The sequence below is a fragment of the Stomoxys calcitrans genome, chromosome 1 (genome assembly GCF_963082655.1).
Source record: "Stomoxys calcitrans chromosome 1, idStoCalc2.1, whole genome shotgun sequence".
NCBI classification, from domain to species: Eukaryota; Metazoa; Arthropoda; class Insecta; order Diptera; family Muscidae; genus Stomoxys; species Stomoxys calcitrans.
In genome coordinates this window covers 239,686,223-239,708,033 of record NC_081552.1, presented here as the reverse complement: position 1 = coordinate 239,708,033, position 21,811 = coordinate 239,686,223, and the positions used below count along the sequence as shown (strand labels likewise).

The 21,811-nt window shown below is 39.7% G+C and overlaps 1 protein-coding gene across 1 annotated transcript in view; it reads left to right on the top strand.

The window, feature by feature from the left end:
* LOC106091808 (uncharacterized) overlaps positions 1-19,916 on the top strand; it is a 194,169-nt gene extending 174,253 nt beyond the window's left edge. The window contains exons 5-9 of the mRNA XM_059360224.1: positions 5,476-5,806; positions 7,264-10,601; positions 12,409-12,620; positions 15,670-15,910; positions 19,588-19,916. Coding sequence (XP_059216207.1) covers positions 5,476-5,806; positions 7,264-10,601; positions 12,409-12,620; positions 15,670-15,910; positions 19,588-19,780 — 4,315 coding nt within the window. The 3' untranslated portion in view covers positions 19,781-19,916. The remainder of the gene's footprint in view (positions 1-5,475; positions 5,807-7,263; positions 10,602-12,408; positions 12,621-15,669; positions 15,911-19,587) is intronic.
* The last annotated feature ends 1,895 nt before the right edge of the window (positions 19,917-21,811 follow it).

Sequence of the window (21,811 nt, the reverse complement as noted above, 5' to 3'; positions counted from 1 at the left end):
CCCAACATATGTGAGCCTTCTCAGTACACTCCTGAATATGACACTTCCAATTCAGTTACCTGTCCCTGATCACACCTAAGTATTTGACCTTGTCATATATCGAAATCGTCTTATTGAGGAAACGTGGTGAGTTAAATTTGCCCATCTTTGTCTTCCTCGTGAACAGGCATATTTCAGTCTTCTCTGGGTTAACATTGAGACCTCTGGGTCTAGCCCAGTCATATGCCATAAGCAAGACCCTTTCGCCCCTTCTGCATAGCTCGTTCGGATCCTTACCTCTTAGAAGTATTATAACATCGTCTGCGTAAACATCCGCACCCTCTTTTCAACCTAACTTAACCCACGGGACGTATTGTAGATGGTGTGAGGAGTGCAAGAGTGAAGAGAAAAGAACGAAAGGAGTGATGAGAGGAAAGATGAAAAAAGCGATGCAAAGGGGAATTGACAGAAAATGTGTCGAAAGGAGGTCCGGAAGGAGGAATCAAAAACTGGACTGAAAACAGAATATCAGATTAAAAAAAAAGAATATGGATAATGGCAATGGAAAGGTCTAGGATTATGAAGATCTGGGATTAGGAAGGTCTGGCATTAGATTGGGTTATTTTCTATTTTCTAATCGGACTCACTTCGACTATTGTGATACCCCGGTATCGAAACACCAGGCCTCTTTAAAATGGACTACTGAGGGGTAGAACAGATGCCAGAAGAGTTGACTCCAGAAGGAACTCACGCTAGAAATGACTGACTCCAGAGAGCCAAGAAAATTTATGGCAAGGTCAGGATTGTGGCAAAGTACTGAAGAAGGAATTCAAACAAAGAATGAATATGGCAAGGAAGGAATAATTGACGCAAGGAAGGAAAGACATGAAGAAGGAATGACCCAAGGTAGGAATGACGAAACGTAGGGATAACGCAAGGAACGAATGACGGAAAGAAGGAATGACGCAAAAAAAGAATGACACAAGAAATGAATGACGCATCGAAAATATGACACAAGAAATGAATGACGCATCGAAAATATGACGCAAGAAAGGAGTGACGCGAGGAAAGAGTGCCGCAAGGAAGGAATCACTCATTGAAACGATGAGTTGATGAAAGAAAGGTTTGGCGAGAGGAAAGTTTGACGCAAGGAAGGAATGACGAAGCAAATGAATGACGCAACAAAGGGATGATGCAACAAAGGAATGACGCAACAAAAGAATGACACAACAAAGGAATGACGCAACAAAGGAATAACGCAAAGAAGGAGTGGTATGAATGAGGCAAGAAAGGAATGTCGCACGGAAGGAATGACGCAAGGAAGGAATGACGCAAGGAAGGAATGAAGCAAGGAAGGAATGATGAAAGGAAGAAATGACGCAAGGAAGGAATGACGCAAGGATGAAATGACTCAAGGAAGGAATAATGCAAGAAAGGAATAGCGCAAGGAATAACGCACAGAAGGAATGACGCGAGGCATGAATGAGGTAAGGAAGGAATAACGAATGTAAGGAATGATGCATGGAAGGAATGACCAAGGAAAGAATGACGTAAGGAAGCAATGACGTAAGGAGGGAATGACGTAAAGGAGGAATAACGCGAGGTATGAATGAGCCAAGGGAATAGTAACAGATGGAAAGAAAGACCGAAATAAAGAATGACGTAAGAAAGTAAAGACGCAAGGAAGGAATGACTCAAGGAAGGAATGACGCATGGAAGGAATGACGCATGGAAGGAATGATGCGAAAATGAATGACACAAGGAAGGAATAACCCAGGAAAGTAATGACCGAAGAAAGAAATGACCCAAGGAAGGAATGACTGAAAAAAGGAATGGCGCAAGGAAAGAGTGACGCAAAGAAGTATTGACACAAAGAGGAATTATGCAAGGAAGAAATGACGAAAGCAACGAATGAAGGAAGATTTGACACAAAGAAAATTCGACGCAAGGAAGGTTTGATGCAAGGAAGGTTTGACGCATGGAAGGTTTGCTTCAAAGAAGTAAAGAATGAATGACACAAGGAAGGAATGGAATAAGAAAGGAATGACACAAGGAAGGAATGACTCTTTGAAAGCATGATTCATAGAACGAATGACGCAAGAAAGTATGACGAAGGAAGGAATAACGGATGAAAGGAAAGACGCAAGGGCGGAATGACGCAAGGAAGAAATGTCCCAAGGATGGAATGACACAAGCAAGGAATGACCTAAGGAAGGAATGACGCAAAGAAGAAATGGTGTAAAGAAAGAGTGACGCAAAGAAGTAATGACAGAGGGAGGAATGACGCGAGGATGGAATGACGCAAAGAAGGAATCGCGTAATGAAAGAATAACGCATGGAACGAATGACGCGAGATAGGAATGACTCAAGGAAGGAATGACCCAAAGAATAAATGACCCAAGGAAGGAATGGCACAAGCAAAGAGTGACGCAAAGAAATAATGACAAAAGGAGGAATGACGCAAGGAAGGAATGACGTTTGACGCAAAGAAGGTTTGACGCAAGGAAGGTTTGACGCAAGAAAGGTTTGACACAAAAAAGGAATGATTCAAGGAAGGAATGATGAAAAGAATGCATTACACAAGGAAGGAATGACGCAAGGAAGTAATAACGCATGGAAGGAATGACGCGAGGTATGTATTAGAAAGGAATGACGCAAGGAAGGAATAACGCATGGAAGCAATCACACGAGGTATGAATGACGCAAGTAAGGAATGACCCAAGGAAGGAATGACCCAAGAAAGGAATGACCCAAGGAAGGAATGACGCAAGAAAGAAATGACACAAAGAAGAGTGGCGCAAGGAAGGAGTGACGGAAGGAAGGAGTGACGCAAGGACGGAGTGACGCAAGGAAGGAGTGACGCAAGGAAGGAGTGACGCAAGGAAGGAGTGACGCAAGAAAGGAGTGACGCAAGGAAGGAGTGACGCAAGGAAGGAGTGACGCAAGGAAGGAGTGACGCAAGGAAGGAGTGACGCAAGGAAGGAGTGACGCAAGGAAGGAGTGACGCAAGGAAGGAGTGACGCAAGGAAGGAGTGACGCAAGGAAGGAGTGACGCAAGGAAGGAGTGACGCAAGGAAGGAGTGACGCAAGGAAGGAGTGACGCAAGGAAGGAGTGACGCAAGGAAGGAGTGACGCAAGGAAGGAGTGACGCAAGGAAGGAGTGACGCAAGGAAGGAGTGACGCAAGGAAGGAGTGACCCGAGGAAGGAGTGACGCAAGGAAGGAGTGACGCAAGGAGGAAGTGACACAAGGAAGGAGTGACGCAAGGAAGGAGTGACGCAAGAAAAGAATGACGCAAAGAAGGAATGACGGAGGGAAAGAATGACACAAGGAAGGAGTGACGCAAGTAAGGAATGACACAAGGAAGTTAAAACGTGAGTTATGAGCGACACAAGAAAGGAATGACCCAAGGAGGGAATAACCTAAGAAAGGAATGACTCAAGGAAGGAATGACGGAAGATTTGACGCAAGGAAGATTTGACACAAAGAAGGAATGATTCTAGGAAGGATTGATGCAAAGAATGAATGACACAAAGAAGGAATGACTTATTGAAAGCATGACTGAAGGAAGGAATTGCAAGTTTGACGGGAAAAGGGTTATCGTAAGGAAGTTCTGTCGTAAAAAAAAGTTCCGAGCAAGGAAGGTTTGAAGCAAAAAAAGCACTTACGAATACAGTAAAGAAAGACGCATTCAAAGAACAACTGACGCAACAAAGGACGAACCAAGCAAAAAGTCTCGGTCCATTAAAGCTCTCTGCAGGAAAAAAAGGAAGGAAAAACTGTCGCAATGAAAGTCTGACACAAGGAATACTAAAGTAGGGAATTACTGACCCAAAGAAGATATTGCAAAAGAGAGGCAGATTGTAGAAAGAACTGACTCGAGGAAGACTGACATTTGGCAGAATTGGTACAATAAAGACCTGAAGCTAAAAGATGTTCTAAAAGGAAAGAAAAGACTTGCATAAACCATTAGTCAAGAAGAACCGACGAAAACAACTGATGCCAGGAAGAGCAGAGGCAAGACAGATTTGACGCATTTATTGACTTACCCAAAGCAATACTGGCACACGAAAGAGTAAGACGCGATACGAATTAATTAAGTCACAACTTTTACATGACGTTGAGACTAAAATGTCGGCCAAATGACGGTTGACGCCTGGGTTAAAATCTTGGAGAAAACATCAACAACATTTTTTACCAATGGTTATTCCCTAACAAATGCTTGCAACATTTGTGAGTATATCAGTCTTAATAAAATTGTATGGTTAATGAAAATTTCAACCACCTATCAAAAAATAGAACACATACTGATGGGTTTTTTTGGTGAAAAGGGTACAGATCATTATGGTTTGGCGCACCTTGGTTTGACTTATGGCTACTTCTCTCAAAGTATCTACAGAGAGGTGACAAACCGATAGGTATTCACAGAGAAGTGCAAACCGATAGGCATTCACAGAGAAGTGACAAACCGAGAGGAACGTGAACGGGTAATCCGTCCATTGGACACAAGATCTAAAAATACGCTCCGAGAATCGAACGAAAGCAAAATTGACTTGGTTGAATTTATTTCCCTAAATTGAACTATGCTTTTAAGTGGGCATTACGCAGTGCAGATGCCCACTTACTCTCGATTCATTCACCATATTTTTTTTTTTGAAAAAATTATCATTGTTTAAAGAAATTTTCAATGCTACTTTTATAAAAATTTTAAATGTTATTCCCATAGACCAATATAAGTCTTAGTTTTAATGATTGATTTGGTCAAATATTTTGAAAATTCCATGCAACTGAAACTTCCCTCCATATAGCACATAAGTCATTACTAGTTTGGTCAACTTGGTTACCCGTTTTTCCCCAACAGCAACATGTTAAAGTATTTAACCCTCTTCACATTGAAAAGCTTGAAAAACTTTCTCATTTATAACCATCCTCATTATAACCCCCAAACCCTTCAACTCCTTAAACTGACCAAATATCAATTTTTCATTTTTTTTTCTATGCATTTCAACAAAAAACTTCACCACCCCTCCATCCATACTCATCTGTATTGGTTGGTTGCTTCGTTGGAACACACTTTTAACATTATCTGCTAATACATCATCTTCCCTCCTCTTTAAAAAAAAACCCCAAGGAAATCACTATTCCATTATATTAAAGTATGGTAAGAAAACAATTTCACAGAATCCTCGCATCCTTAGTAGTCCAATTAGCAAAAGAGGGTGTCCTATATCACCATAGTAAAATATGTACATGTAGTGACCATAACTTCTTTCTCCTCATACGCATCTTTGTAGTTAGAGACCATAATGTAGATTCATGGAAATGAAAGTATGAAAAAGTAGTTTAAGTTTTTTGATTTTCTCATTTCATTGTAGAATATCTTAGACTTAGTTTGTATATAAGTGTTATGACTAGAACTTTTAAAGTGAATTTCAAATGTACCATAAAAGTTTTTTTTTTAATTTAAATTGCTTGGCTTTCTTTCATTTGATTACAGTGCTCCCAAAAACTCCAAACCTTGGCTGGGAACGGGAAAACTCAGTTGTAGAGGCAGCATGTCTCCGGGCCCTTTGGAAGCGGTTTTCTTTGGCCCTCAAGCGGTGAGCACAACGAAATGTAGCGGTGGCCCGGCTGGAAGACTGTTACAATCACGACAACTGCATCGTGAAATTTGTAGTCTACTTTTAGGCGCCATAGAACAATTGAAAATTTCATTAAATGAATTCAGCACCGTACTCCCACCGAATATTAACACACAAATCGGTTCACCTCCGTTTCGGGAAAATGATACCAACGATAGATTGCACAAGATCTTGGAGCAGGCTAAGGTGAGTAATGACAAGTACAGGCTGTTACAATGGGACGAGACATAAAAAAATGTCCTTTAAAAACAAAGTTTTGTTAAATTAAATTTTTATGGAAAATTTGCTCAAAATATAAATTTTTTTGGAAAAATTTATAATTTTATTTCTATAGAAAATTTTGTGAAATTTTATTTCTTTGAATATTTTGTTTAAATTTTTATTTGTATGGAAAAATTGTCAAACTATTGTAATTGTATATTTTTTTTTCAAATTTTTTCATAGAACATATAGCAAATTTTTTTAATTTTATAGAATATTTAGTCCAAATTTAACTTTTATAACTAATTTTATCCAAATTAAAAATTTCCAAGATTTTTTAGAAATTATTATTTTATAGAAGATTTTGTCAAATATTTTTATTTATACAAAATTCAGTCAACATTTTTTTTCATAGAAAATTTTTTAAAAATTTATTTTCATATAAAATTTATTCAAAATGTTATTTTTATAGAAAACTAGCCGAACCGGGCCCGCTCCGCTGCGCCTTCTTTAACTCTCTAATATCTTTTTAGGGTGGGGACACTTCCCTCTGAATGTGGATATCGAATTCGTACCACAGTAGCCTACGTCCGGCCTGATGGGTACTAAGACGCAAATTTTAATACCATATTCGTATTCTACTCTCCAATACCTTTCATGTGATACCCATATTGTCCCGTTCGGTACACTTTTGATTTTGGGTTGTGTTTTTGGCATAAGGGGGAGGGTCCGTTCCCCATCCGATATCGAAAAATGTTTCCTTCCAGACCACCCTACACAATATGCGAAAATTTGGAGAAAATCGGTTCTGTCGTTTTTCAGTCCATACGAGGGTGTGGTGACCCCCTATACTTCTACATGAATTTGTATGACAGATTCGTTATCTACTCCCGCATACTTTTCATTTGATACCCATATTGTCCTTATCGATCGACTTTTGTTTCTGGGTGGTGTTTCTGAGGTAACGGGGGAGGGTCCGACCCCTTCCGTTATCAATAAATTTTAAAGTCTATTCCTACTTCCTGACCATATTCGTAATCTACTCCCGAATACCTTTTATTTGAGTCCCATATTGTCATGATCGTCAAACAAAGCTATTCTAAGGGGGTTTGGGGCTGGGGCGGCCCCCCAGTTACTTGCACCCAACTTTTATTACAAAATTCGTACTCTACTCTTGAATACCTTTCATTTGAATCCCATATTGTTCCGATGGGTCCACTTTTATTTTTGGGTAGTACTTTTGGGGTTAATTTTTAGAAAATTTTTAAATTTTTTTTAAATTTCATATCGAAAATTTTTTAAAATTTATTTTTTTTAAACTTAACAAAATTTTGTTTTATAGAACATTTTTAAAAATTATAATTTCTTTGGAAAAAATCCAATCCAATGTTCTATTTTAATCTCTTTTTTGTTCACGGTCATTCGTGCTTTCTACATTCCAGAATCACGACTCCGAAGAAGACTTCACCATACGAGCCAACTCCGACATAGCGCAACTCTGTGCGGAGTGCATTATGTTTTGGAGGCGAGTCCTAATAGCCTCAACACAACCTTCCGTGCATACGCTGCTGGCAAAAAAGCACCACATACTGCGTGTAAGGCGATTTGCCGAAGGCTTCTTTGTCATGGAGAATCCTCGTCACACGGCGGCCGGTTGCTATGACAGTAACTATCAAAATTATGTGGCCATTTCGGAGATGGCTAGACGCAGTCGTTATATGCAATCTTTGCCTCCCTTGCCGGTACACTGCACTCCCATTGATGGGGATACCAGTTCCATGCCTTTGATATTTGAAGATCGCTATGTGGAACCGGGAAAATTTACACGCAAAAGAACTGGCTCCGAGCCACATTTAAATCGTGTGGATATGTCGGTGGTCAATGGGAAAAACAAAATCAACAACTGTTCTGCCACAGAGAAGTCAATGGGCTTAAACACCGGTCGATCTGCTTCAGCGGGGGGTAAGGAGTGCTCATGCGGTGTAGGCAGCTATGATTATGCAACGAAAACAAATGGCAGCATGGCGGGGGTGTTGACGCCCCGTTTTGCTTTGGGTGGGGAGATTTTACAGGCCAGCCTAACCATAGCCCCTTCGGCGGCTTCAAAAGGGCCCAATGCTCCCGTGCTGGGGCATCGTTACATGTCCCGGCATTCGGTCAATGGTTTGCTGGATGAAATCGACAGTGGCATTGATCCCACTATGAATGAATTTTGTGATATGGGCAGTTCTGGTACACTGCCGGCGCGGCATAGTAAATCCTTGGATCAATTGGATGGCACCGTACACAGTACTCCCTCGCTAAGGACTTACCACCACAACACATTGGGCTATGCGCCCAAGTTATCCGAAAATGAACTGAATCATGGCATGTTGTACAGCGAGGAAGGCCAGGAAAAGACTTTTAAAGGCTTTGGCCTAAATGGCAGCCGCAAACCTAAGGTTCAGGCCGAAGACCTTATGAGAAACATCAACGAGTTTCGCCTGAAATACAAAAACTTTGACGACCCCTCCCAGGAAATGACTGCAAATGGTGGCAGCCAATACCAGAAATATGGCTCCACCAATGCCCACACCTTGGGCAGGGCTTGTATGGACATGAATGCCACAGCTGCCAGTAAATATGACTACCTGCATGAGATCAAAATGTTAAATCCTCCCAAAAAGATGATGGAACGGCAGCAGTCCTATTACAACTCTCTACCCAAGACCATGACAACGAATGGTGAGATAATACCACGCAACTCATATCCCCCCATCCCCAGTGCAGTGAATGGCCAGCCACAAAATGGTGCATTGGGTGTTGCAGCAGATGCCCCAGGTAATCCTACTACTCCCGCTAATTCCATAGTTTGGCCTCAGCAAATAGCTATACCCCGCAGTAGTTCTTCCCAAGCTTTAAGACAATTAAATAATGCCAACACCACCACCAACAAGGAAGGGGAATCCAATAATAGTTCCACCATTCCTCGTTCAGTAGAAATAGCTCGGGTGCGTGTCTCAGATCTTAAGGAAATGCTCAAGAATGGCACGCTGCGCAAAGAGTCGAGCAGCTCGGAAAGTGATATACCCTCCAAAGTGAAAAAGGCCAAGGCGGAGCAGAAAATGCTCTCCTCGGCCAGTGTGCCCTTTAAGCTGGACACCACCTCTACGTCGGCGGAACAAGAGCAAACCACAAGTGGTTTTAGTGAGTCATTGCCGAATCTAGTGCCGCCGCCCCAGTTCACCACCGAGGGAGTGATAAGTGACTCCACCTCCTCACTGAGTGAGGAGAGTGGCTGGGTGTCCAGTCGACGAAGCTCCATTGTACCCTCCAGTCCTGAGACGATATTGAAGCAACAACAAACCAAGGAGAGAAATGAACTGGAGACCCGCCTAAATGGAGAACAATTGCGCTTAAAGCTACAAAAGCTCTTGGAACAGCAAAACAAAAGTAAAAAGCTCAAAGAGTCAAGGGGCCAGTTGAAGAGCTCCGCTGTTTTGCAAACTACCCCCGACGGGGGTTTGGTGAGCAAGAAAGTCACTTCGGTGACGGTGAAAGTGAAGCCAGAACGTTTGCGTTCCGAACTAAGAAGAAACCTAAGAAATATACCCTATAATGAATCGACAGAAGTGGAAGATTCCGATTTCTCTTTGGTGCAAAATCAGCGAAGAGAGCGTTATCGCAAAGGAGAAAAATCCAAATCGGAATTCGATTTGACCAGCATAAAGGAGAGCACCACGGCCATAACGAATGTCAGGGTGCCACCACCTCAACAATTTCAAGATGACCTTCTGCCGCCCGATGAGTTTAGGGATCCGCCAATGACCAACACACCCAACACAACAACTGAAAAGCCCCAGCCACAGAAGAGGGCCAACAAATCGGCGAATAAATCAACGACAAATTATGCAGCAGCAAACTCCAGCAACCATCCGCCAACGCAAGACACCTATCAGAGTCTCACCCAACACTCCTCTCCCTCGTCCTCGATGATAGTGCCACCGGCTCCACCACCACCTCTAAAAGAGATACCGCCGCATGCCATGAATCTGAGACAACCCATTGTAGCCATAGATAATCCCGTCTATCACATTTACGAGTCCATGAAACCCATAACACCGGCCAATATATTCACCAATAAGCCTGTAGTACGCTCCCATAGCATTATCGAGATGAAAAGACCCAAAGATTTTGGCAACCTGGGCACTAATAAAATCTCTTTAGTCAACAACAATAAATCGAATCGCTCGACGCCCTCGAACACATCGAGCAGTCACAAACTACCCATGAACTCCTCCCAATCACAGCTGTCGAGTCAACCATCCCAAGATAACATAGAGGATGAAAACAAAGAGAACTCTAACGGTATAGCCCAGCAGCAGACACCAGCATCTGCGGCTCCACCGCAGCCCCACCAATGTGTGGTCATACGCTCGAGCAGCACTAAGTCACACAAGAAAACACCCAAAGGCCAGGAATGCAACATATCGCTAATGGAATTTGAAAAATATCGCGAAGAATTTCGCAAACAATTGAAATACAACGGCAGCATTTATTCAGACTTTACCAAACTCTCCTCAGAATTGCCTTATTTTTACATCAGCGACGAGTATCGTGCCTTCTCACCGAATGGCATGCATTTAATCATCTGTGTTCATGGCCTAGATGGTAATTCGGCCGATTTGCGCTTGGTACGCACCTACCTGGAATTGGGTTTGCCTGGAGCCAATTTGGAATTTCTCATGTCCGAAAGGAATCAGGGTGATACATTTTCCGATTTCGATACCATGACTGATAGGTGAGTGAAAAACGAAAATCAAAAAAAAAAAAGCAGAAGGTAAAAATCCTCTCTCTAGCCTAACGCCTGCTTTTAGATCAATTAACATCTCTGTTATAACTAGTGTTGCCACAATTGACATCTCTGGAATATCCAGTGTTGCCACATAGAATTCTAATATGAACAGCTAAAGAGAGGACCAATTTCTATTTTCTTCAAGAGAAATTTCCATCTCTTGTTACACCCTCCACCCTAGGATGGGGGTATACTAATTTCGTCATTCTGTTTGTTACACCTCGAAATATGCATCTGATACCCCATAAAGAGTATATATTCTTGATCGTCATTTTAAGTCGATCTAGCCATGTCCGTCCGTCTGTCCGTCCGTCCATCTGTCTGTCGAAAGCACGCAAACTTTCGAAGGAGTAAAGCTAGCCGCTTGAAATTTTACACACATACTTTTTATTAGTCGGTTGTAATTGTAAATGGGCCAAATCGGTCCAAGTTTTGACATGGACCGATTTACCATGTAAACCTATCTTGGGTTTTGACTTCTTGAGCCGCTAGAGGGCGCAATTCTCGTCCGATGTGACTGAAATTTGGCACATAGTGTTTTGTTATGATTTCCAAGAACTGTGCTAAGTATGGTTCAAATCGGTCCATTTTTTGATATAGCTGCCATATAAATAGATCTTGGGTCTTGACTTCTTGAGCCTCTAGAGGGCGCAATTCTCGTCAGATTTGACTGAAATTCTGCAAATAAGGTTTTGTTATGACTCCCAATAACTGTGCTAAGTATGGCGCAAATCGGTATATAACCTGATATAGCTGCCATATAGACCGATCTTGGGTCTTGACTTCTTGAGCTTCTAGAGAAAGCAATTCTCGTCCGATTTGACTGAAATTCTGCAAATAAGATTTTGTTATGACTTTCAATAACTGTGTTAATTATGGCGCAAATCGGTCTATGTTTTGATATAGCTGCCATATAAACCGATCTGGGATCTTGACTTCTTGAGCCTTTAGAGAGCGCAATTCTCATCCGATTTAGAAGAAATTTTCTAAAACGGATTCTCTCATGACCTTCAACATACGTGTCTAATATGGTCTGAATCGATCAATAGCTTGATACAGCTCCTATATAAACCGATCTCCCGATTTTGCTTCTTGAGCCCCTACAAGGCGCAATTCTTATCAAAATGAACTGAAACTTAGTATGGTTCAAATCGGTCTATGTTTCGATATTGCTGTCATATGAACCGATCTTGGGTCTTGATTTCTTGAGCCTCTAGAGGGTGCAATTCTCGTCCGATTTGACTGAAATTTTGCACGTAGTGTTTTGTTATGACTTCCAATAACTGTGCTAAGTATGGCGCAAATCGGTATATAACCTGATATAGCTGCCATATAAACCGATCTGGGATCTTGACTTCTTGAGCCTCTAGAGGGCGCAATTCTCATTCGATTTAGAAGAAATTTTCTACAACGGCTTCTCTCATGACCTTCAACATACGTGTCTAATATGGTCTGAATCGATCAATAGCTTGATACAGCTCCCATACAAAACCGATCTCCCGATTTTGCTTCTTGAGCCCCTACAAGGCACAATTCTTATCCGAATGAACTGAAATATTACACAATGACTTCTACAATATTCAACATTCATTTATGATCCGACTCGGACTCTAACTTGATATAAAGAGATACCGCGCATAGAACTCGACAAATGCGATCCATGGTAGAGGGTATATAAGATTCGGCCCGGCCGAACTTACCTCGCTCTTACTTGTTTGATGATATTAATAATTGATTTCTGTTTCCTTTCCAGACTTGTTGCTGAAATTTTATATCATATCGAAACCTGTGGACTCAATCCAACACGCATTTCATTCGTAGCTCACTCATTGGGAACAATTATTGTACGCAGCGCTTTGGCACGACCACAAATGCGTTCACTACTGCCACGCCTGCATACATTCCTCTCATTATCGGGACCACATTTGGGCACATTGTATAATACCAGCGGCCTGGTCAATATGGGTAAGTAAATGATATAGGCTTTTTAAGGTTCAAGTTGGCTGTCAGATGTAGGTAAGGTTAGGTTAAAGATATGGTATAAGATTTTTGGGATCGTCAGAAGGCTTCATATTTTTATACCCTACACCGCCACTGTGGTACAGGGTATTATAAGTTTGTGCATTTGTTTGCAACGCTAAGATGGAGAAGAGCTAGACCCATTGATAAGTATACCGATCGACTCAGAATCACTTTCGGATTCGAATTAGCCATGTCCGTCTGTCCGTGTGTGAGTCCATGTATCCTTGTAATCAAAGTGCAGGTCGTATTTGCTGTCCAATCATCACGAAATTTTGCACATATCACTTTTTAACCCCAGGAAGAACGCTATTGATTTTGGTAAAAATCGGTTCAGATTTAGATATAGCTCCCATATATATGTATCGCCCGATTTGCACTTAAATGGCCGTTAAAGCTACAATTTTCAACCGATCTGCACAAAATTTGGCACGGATTGTTTTGTTGCTGATCTTAACATATGTGCAGGATTTTATCAGAATCGGTTCAGATTTAGATATAGCTCCCATATATATGTATCGCCCGATTTGCACTTAAATGGTCATTGCAGCTACAATTTTCAACCGATCTGCACAAAATTTGACACGGATTGTTGTGTACCACTGAGAATTGACCGTTCTACGATGTTCTAGTTTACGATTGCGACATGTCCAGTTTTTCCGCAAAATAGACGATCATTTGCTTGGAAGTGCTTCGTGCGCTAGCAACTTTTGTTGGATTTGGCTCATCATGAAACACCCATACAGTCGACTGCTGCTTACTTTCGGGCTCATACGTGTAACTCCATGATTTACAATGATTTGTCCAATCCCGAAATATAAAAGGTAACCCTCGTATTAGCTCGTGTAAAACTATTTCCATCGATCTACTTTTTCAAATAGAAATGTAGTCTTGAGCAATTCTCCAAGTATCCTACTCTTTTAAATAGTTGTTGTAGTTGTAGCAGTGTGTTGTACACTGTTGTTGTACCTTGCCGTGAGCAGGAAGGGCGTAAGGCTTAAAGGTCTATAGGTATTTGGTGCCCCATAAATCACCACGTCAGGCTTGGGTATAGATGTCATTCATAACTTTCATTAGGCAGTATTTTGCACCTATTTTGCAGTGTTCCTGACGAAGGATGGGGGTATATTCATTTTGTCATTCCGTTTCCAACACATCGAAATATCCATTTCCGACCCTATAACTAATATATATTCTTGATCAGCGGAAAAATCTAAGACAATCTTGCCATGTCCGTCCGTCTGTCTGTTGAAATCACGCAACAGTCTTTACAAATAGAGATATTGAGATGAAACTTTGCACAGATTCTTTTTTTGTCCATAAGCATATCGGACTATAGCTTGATGTAGCCCCCATATAGATCGATCCGCCGATTTAGGGTCTTAGGCCCATAAAAGACAAATTTATTATCCAATTTCGCTGAAATTTGGGACAGTGAGTTGTGCTAGGCACCTCGATATCTATCAGTAATTTGGTCCAGATCGGTCCAAATTTAGATATAGCTGCCATATAGATCGATCCGCCGATTTAGGGTCTTAGGCCCATAAAAGCCAAATTTATTATCCGATTTTGCTGACATTTGGGGCAGTGAGTTGTGATAGGCCCCTCGATATCTATCAGTAATTTAGCCCAGATCGGTCCAGATTTGGATATAGCTACCATATAGACCGATCCGCCGATTTAGGGTCTTAGGCCCATAAAAGACACATTTATTATCCGATTTTGCTGAAATTTGGAAGTGAGTTGTGCTAGGCCCCTCGATATCTATCAGTAATTTGGCCCAGATCGGTCCAGATTTGGATATAGCTACCATATAGACCGATCCGCCGATTTAGGATCTTAGGCCCATAAAAGCCAAATTTATTATCCGATTTTGCTGAATTTTGGGACAGTCAGTTGTGTTAGGCCCTTCGACATTCTTCTTCAATTTGGCCCAGATCGGTCCAGATTTGGATATAGTTGTCATATAGACCGATCCACCGATTTAGGGTCTTAGGCCTATAAAAGACACATTTATTATCCGATTTTGCTGAAATTTGGAACAGTGAGTTGTGTTATGCCCTTAGACATATTTTTTTTTAATTTGGCCCAGATCGGTCCAGATTTGGATCCAGCTGCCATCTATACCGATCCACCGATTTAGGGTCTTAGGCCCATAAAAGCCACATTTATTATCCGATTTTGCTGAAATTTGGAACAGTGAGTTGTGTTATGCTCTTAGACATATTTTTTTTTTTAATTTGGCTCAGATCGATCATGATTTGGATATGGCTCCCATATAGACCGATCTCTCAATTTAAGGTTTTGGGCCCATAAAAGGCGCATTAATTATCCAATGTCGCCGAAATTTGGGACAGCCAATTGTGTTACTCCCTTCGACATTCTTCTTCAATTTGGCTCAGATCCGCCCAGATTTGGATATAGCTGCCATATAGACCGATCTCTCTATTAAAGGTTTTGGGGCCATAAAAGGCGCATTTATTGTCCGATGTCGCCGAAATTTGGGACAGTGAGTTGTGTTAGGCTCTTCGACATTTTTCTGCAACTTGGCCCAAATCGGTCCTGATTTGAATATAGCTGCCATATAGACCGATATCTCGATTTAAAGTCTTGGCCCCACAAAAGGCGCATTTATAATCTGATTTCATTGTAATTTCACACAGTGACTTATGTTAGGCTTTCGACATCAGTGTCGTATATGGTTCAGATCGGTTTATTTTTAGATATAGCTACTAAAAAGGCCAATTTGTTATACACAATTGAACAATGAGTTGTACTTATTACGTCGAAATCGGAACATATTTCGATATAGCTGCTATGGGGCATAAGGTATGCATTTTTCACCGGATTTTGACGAAAGGTGGTTTACATATAAATACCCGAGGTGATGGGTATTCAAAGTTCGGCCTGGCCGAACTTAACGCCTTTTTACTTGTTTTGTTTTTAATGAAAATGTTTTGAAATTAAATGAAAATTTTTCTTCCTTTTTTTATAGGTATGTGGTTTATGCAAAAATGGAAAAAATCCGGCTCTCTACTACAGCTTTGTATGCGAGATACCAGCGATATGCGCAAAAGCTTTCTATATCGTCTCAGTCAACGCAGTAATTTACATCATTTTAAGAACATACTGTTGTGTGGATCCAGTCAAGATCGTTATGTTCCTGCACATTCGGCACGTTTGGAATTGTGCAAGGCAGCGATAAGAGATAACTCCAATTTGGGGACAATATACAGGTAAGAAGAAAATTCTCGAAGCTAAGGGATGTTTGCACTTGGAGAAACTATAAAAAAGTATTACAATATGAACAAAAAACATAAAAAATTGTATAATGGAAAACTAGGACTCACTAAATAAGTTTGTGGAAAGCTGCCAGCCGACACATAGAGGGAGAAAATCGAAAAAACTAGTAAAATATATGCCGTGTGAGAACAGGTAGAGATATCTCTTGGAAATTTGGAATGGTAAAAGCTGAGGTGTTAGCGAAATCTTGTCTAGGTTGTCCGAGCGTCTTTTGCCAGGCACCTAGAGTTAATCAGGTATTTGGAAAATTTGTTCGGCCTGCCAAATCTTCGTTTGTGGTCCGATTTCTAAAATTTTTTTCTGAATAGTCCTCAAAAAAAACCCTTCCAAACAAATTCGATTGAGCTCTACAATGTCTCCACTGGTTTGGAAATATTCGCCTCTAATTTTTTTTTTCAATTTCAAGGACCTACTTCGTATTTTGCAATTTACGAAGGTATTTATGGTTCGATTTTTAGTTTTATGCATGACTAGCTGGACAGGGCCCGCGGTCAGGAAAAAAGTCATGCCTGGGGCTGCTGGTACGGCTTTTCGGATATTTCGCCCCAATGTGGATATCATATTGCTGCTCTACTCCCAAATTTCTTTTATTTGAGCCTTATATTGCTATGGTCGGTGAATATGTCCGTATGGTGATGATTTTGGGGGTGAGGTGGGCCTACTCGTATCAGATTCATGCTCTAGTCTCAAATATCTTTCATTTGAGCCTAATATTGTCATTATTGATCTATATTTCCATTTGGCGGGCTTTGGAGCTGGGGCGGCCGCATTAGACATCCCACCTTAATTAAGTATACCAAATTTCTGTTTTCGAGATATTAAAAAAAAACTAAATTTCGCGAAAATCGCCTTACCCACTCCTAAATCTGGCGTTTTTGAAAATAGGGTAAGGTGAAGGTTCGCCCATTTGGATGTTAGATCTACTTCATTCTTTTGGTTTTGGTGGTGAATTGGAGTACCCAAACCCTTTCCTCCAAAGTGGATATCAGATTCATACTCTACTCCCAAAACCAAATTTGAGCAACATATTGCTATAGTCGGTATAACAGTGTGTTTCGGGGGGTTTATGGGATGAGTCGTCCCTAAAACACTTGGTCATAAAACAGATAACAGATTTGAACCCCTTTTTGCCATAATCCACAAATATGTCCATTTTGAGGGGTATTCAGGGTGGTATGACGGCCATTTGCAGTACCCACACCTTTAGCCCTGAAAAATGTCAGCATAGCGCTCTACTGTTAAATTCATTTTATTCGAGCCGCAATTGCCATTGTTTTTGGGGGGAGTTTATGGGGTGACACTACCCTCAAACACAAAGCTTCATAATCGTTTTCTACTGTCAAATACCTTTAATTTGAGGCCGTTACTCCCATAATAGGAAAATATGACCGGTTTTAAGGGAGTTTAGGGAGCGGACCCTGAAACGATATCAGCATCGTGCTAGAGCACGATTTTATTTGAGCAACATAATGTCAAGCATTTTGAAGGTGGCGATCAAGACATTGAGGACTACGTTCAGATCCACACTAATTATTATTTTATTTTATTTTATTGGTTATCTACATTCGAAATCATATTCAAAATCATGTTTCGATTTGGACCAAATACTAATAAGTAAAAGTCATTGTTCAATTGTGTATAACAAAGTATTGGCCTTTTTAGTAGTTATATCTGAAAATAAACCGATCTACACCATATACAACACGGATGTCGAAAAGCCTAACATAAGTCATTGTGTCAAATTTCAATGAAATCGGATTATAAATGCGTCTTTTATGGGGCCAAGTCTTTAAACCAAGATATCGGTCTAATATGGGCCAAGTTTTTAAACCAAGATATCGGTCTAATATGGGCCAAGTTTCAGAAAAATATCGAAGAGCCTAACACAACTCACTGTCCCAAATTTTGGCGAAATCGGACGATAAATGCGCCTTTTATGGGCTCAAGACCTTAAATCGAGTGATCGGTCTATATGGCAGCTATATCCAAATCTGGACCGATTTGGGCCAAGTTCCAGAAAAATGTCGAAGAGCCTAACACGACTCACTGTCCCAAATTTCGGCGACATCGGACAATAAATGCGCATTTTATGGGCTCAAACCCTTAAATCGAGAAATCGGTCTATATGGCAGCTATATTCAAATCTGAACCGATTTCGGCCAAATTAAAGAAGGAAGTCGAAGGGCCTAACAGAAGTCATTGACCCAAATTTTGGCAAAATCGGACAATAAATACGCATTTTATGGGCTCAAAACCTTAAATCGAGAGATCGGTCTATATCGCAGCTATATTAAAATCTGGACCGATTTGGGCCAAATTGAAAAATGATGTCTAAGGGTTTAACAGAAGCCACTGTCCCAAATTTCGGCGACATCGGACAATAAATGCGCCTTTTATGGGCCCAAAACCTTAAATCGAGAGATCGGTCTATATGGCAGCTATATCCAAATATGGTCCGATTTAGGCCAAATTAAAGAAAGAAGTCGAAGGTCCTACCACAACTCACTGTCCCACATTTCGGCGACATCGAACAATAAATGCGCCTTTTATGGGCTCAAAACCTTAAATCGAGAGATCGGTCTATAGCAGCTATATCCATATCTGGACCGATTTGTGCCATATTGCAGAAGTATGTCGAGGGGCTTAACTTAACTCACAGCCCCAAATTTCGGCGACATAGGACAATAAATGCGCCTTTTATGGGCCCAAAACCTTAAATCGAGAGATCGGTCTATATGGCAGCTATATCCAAATCTGGTCCGATTTATGCCAAATTAAAGAAGGAAGTCGAAGGTCCTAACACAACTCACTGTCCCACATTTCGGCGACATCGAACAATAAATGCGCCTTTTATGGGCTCAAAACCTTAAATCGAGAGATCAGTCTATAGCGGCTATATCCATATCTGGACCGATTTGTGCCATATTGCTGAAGTATGTCGAGGGGCGGATCGGTCTAAATCGGCCGATCGGTCTATTTCAAGATATAGTCAGATATAGGCAACCTTCGAACTTAACCTGCTTATGGACAAAAAAGAATCTGTGCAAAGTTTCAGCTCAATATCCTTATTTTTTATGACTGTAGCGCGAATTCAACAGACAGACGGAAGAACATGGCTAGATCGTCTTAGATTCTTACGCTGATCAAGAATATATATACTTTATAGGGTCGGATATGGACTTTTCGATGTATTGCAAACTGAATGACAAAATTAATATTACCCCATTCTTGGGTGGTAGGTATAAAAATGTTATGTCAGTTGATCTCTTGACTTAACCTTATTCACCGAATTCTGTTAGGCCGCGAATGAACTGAATACTGAATGAATGAATTGAATACTTAATTATTGCAAAAATAAATCATTGAGTGTAAAGGAGCCTTGTCATGTTTTTATATAAATTTTTCTTCTTAAGGATAATGGGTGCTTAAACTTCAATAAATTATAATAAAGAATTATAATATTAACAAAAATAGTTTAAGAATATAGACTTCAAACTTAATTCTTTAATTTATACAACAGTAAATCTTTAAGTGTAAAGGACCCATGAAAAATTCCTATAAAAATATTATTTTATTGTTTGACATTTTATTTTTCTTCATTTCTTTGCAGAGAAATGGTTAACAACATCATAGCACCTATCTTGGCCCGTCCCGAACTGACTCTAACGCGTTATGATGTACATCATGCCTTGCCGCATACCGCCAATACTTTGATAGGCAGGGCGGCACACATTGCCGTCCTTGACTCGGAATTGTTTATAGAGAAATTCCTATTGATTGCCGGTCTAAAATACTTTAGTTAGCGAATCAAAACACATGGAAATCATCATCAAAAAGGATAAATCAACATTTACAACATAATGCAATAAGTAAACGAGTTGAAGATCACTCAAAAAATTTAACAAAAAAAAAAAAAAAACACGAAAATTAGCACGGAATTATTTAACAGGGTAAATTCTTAACAAAATAAAAAGAAACCAAAAAAAAAAACAACAATAGTACGCAACTATTCTACAGGGTGGCTGATGAATATTGCTACAATGATGAATATTGCTACATTTTTTTTTCGGTGTATGGAATACATTTTTCTTTTATTCATGTTAAATTAAATTATTAAATTAATTATTAAATTATTATTAATTAAATTAATTAATTAATTAATTAAATTAATTATTAAATTATTATTATTAAATAGCGGCTTTCATCAGCCACCCTGTATATAGAGAGAAAAAATAGCAAGACGTTTTTAACCATAGCAAAAGGATCGATCCCTCAACGTAAAAATCAAACAATACTTGAAAGAATTGACTTTTTTTTATATATACACATATTGAATAATAAGCGAAAATTAAGAATATTTAGATTTATTAGGTCATAGTTATGTGAGCAAAAAATTTTATTAGAGTTTTTAATCAAAGAAAACAAAAACAAAACAAAACGTCATAAAATCAAAGATCATCAAAACTATAATCAAAGAAATTAAAAGAGATCATAAAATCAAGGATCATCAAACTTGCAACACACAAAGAAGAATAATTAGAATTAACTAAAACTAATATAAAGGACATATGAATGAGAAGGAAAGGAAATTATGTGAATAGAAAGTGTTAAATAAACACTTTATATAGGGTGGACCACGAATAACTTAAGCAACCAAACTAGAAGGATCATTGTTCGAAATAGTCATGCTCGGGAAACTTTTGTCAGTCATCCAAAAGGCAACTTTTAGTAACAGGGCAAAACTGTAGTTCGCAAAAACACCTAATTTTTTGCATACCCCCTAATTTTGATGACAGAAAGCTGAATATGAAGTCCGTTTTTGGGGCTCGGGCCCGTGGACCCTCCCCTGCAAATTGCAAATTTTGCCCATGAACATTCCACTAAGGAACAGTGGCAAACTTCTCACCTATCAATAAGTGCAGTCCGATTCAAGTTTGTGACTGGCAAAAAATTCGGATAAGTGGCAAAAAATTCGGTTAAGTGAAACTCCTATGTTTTTCTTCAAACAACAAGCTCCAAATCGCATAAGCTCAATGAAATGACGAAAATTTTCAATTTTTGACGCGAAAAATTTTTTAAGTTTTGTATACAGTAATGAAGATTGTGGCAAAAAATTCGGTTAAGTGCAACTCCTATGTTTTTTTTTTCAAAAACAAGCTCCGAAAAATACAGAACATTCTGGGTGAACTTAAAATTGCTGTAACATCCTTGGTTTTGCGAACTTCGAAATTTTCAGGTCACCGTTGGATTCATGAAGAAACACCCTTTTCGTAGTGGTGATGAATGAAGCAATACGGTATTTTTTTCCTATAAAAAGCCTCGCAAAAACCATTTTTTCAGAAGATAAGATTCAAAGTCAAAAATTCTGCAACTCCTTTATTTTTTCGGTTAAGTGCAACTCCTATGTTTTTTCTTCAAAAAAACAAGCTCCAAATCGCATAAGCTCAATGAAATTACGAAAATTTTCAATTTTTATGAGAAATAATATTTTGAGTTTTGTATACGGGATTGAAGAGTGTGGTAAAAAATTCACTTAAGTGCAACTCCTATGTTTTAAAAAAAAAAAAAGCTCCAAATCGCATAATTGATAGTCGAGAAATGCAAAAAAAATCAGAATGAGCTTAAAATTGCTGTAACATCCTTGGTTTTGCGAACTTCGAAATTCTCAGGTCATCGTTGGATTCGTGAAGAAACACCCTTTTCGTAATGGTGCTGAATGAAGCAATACGGTAATTTTTTTCTATGAAAAGACTCGCAAAAACCATTTTTTCAGAAGTAAATATTCAAAGCCTCTTTCAAAGCCTAAAATGCTGTAACTCCTTCATTTTTTCGAA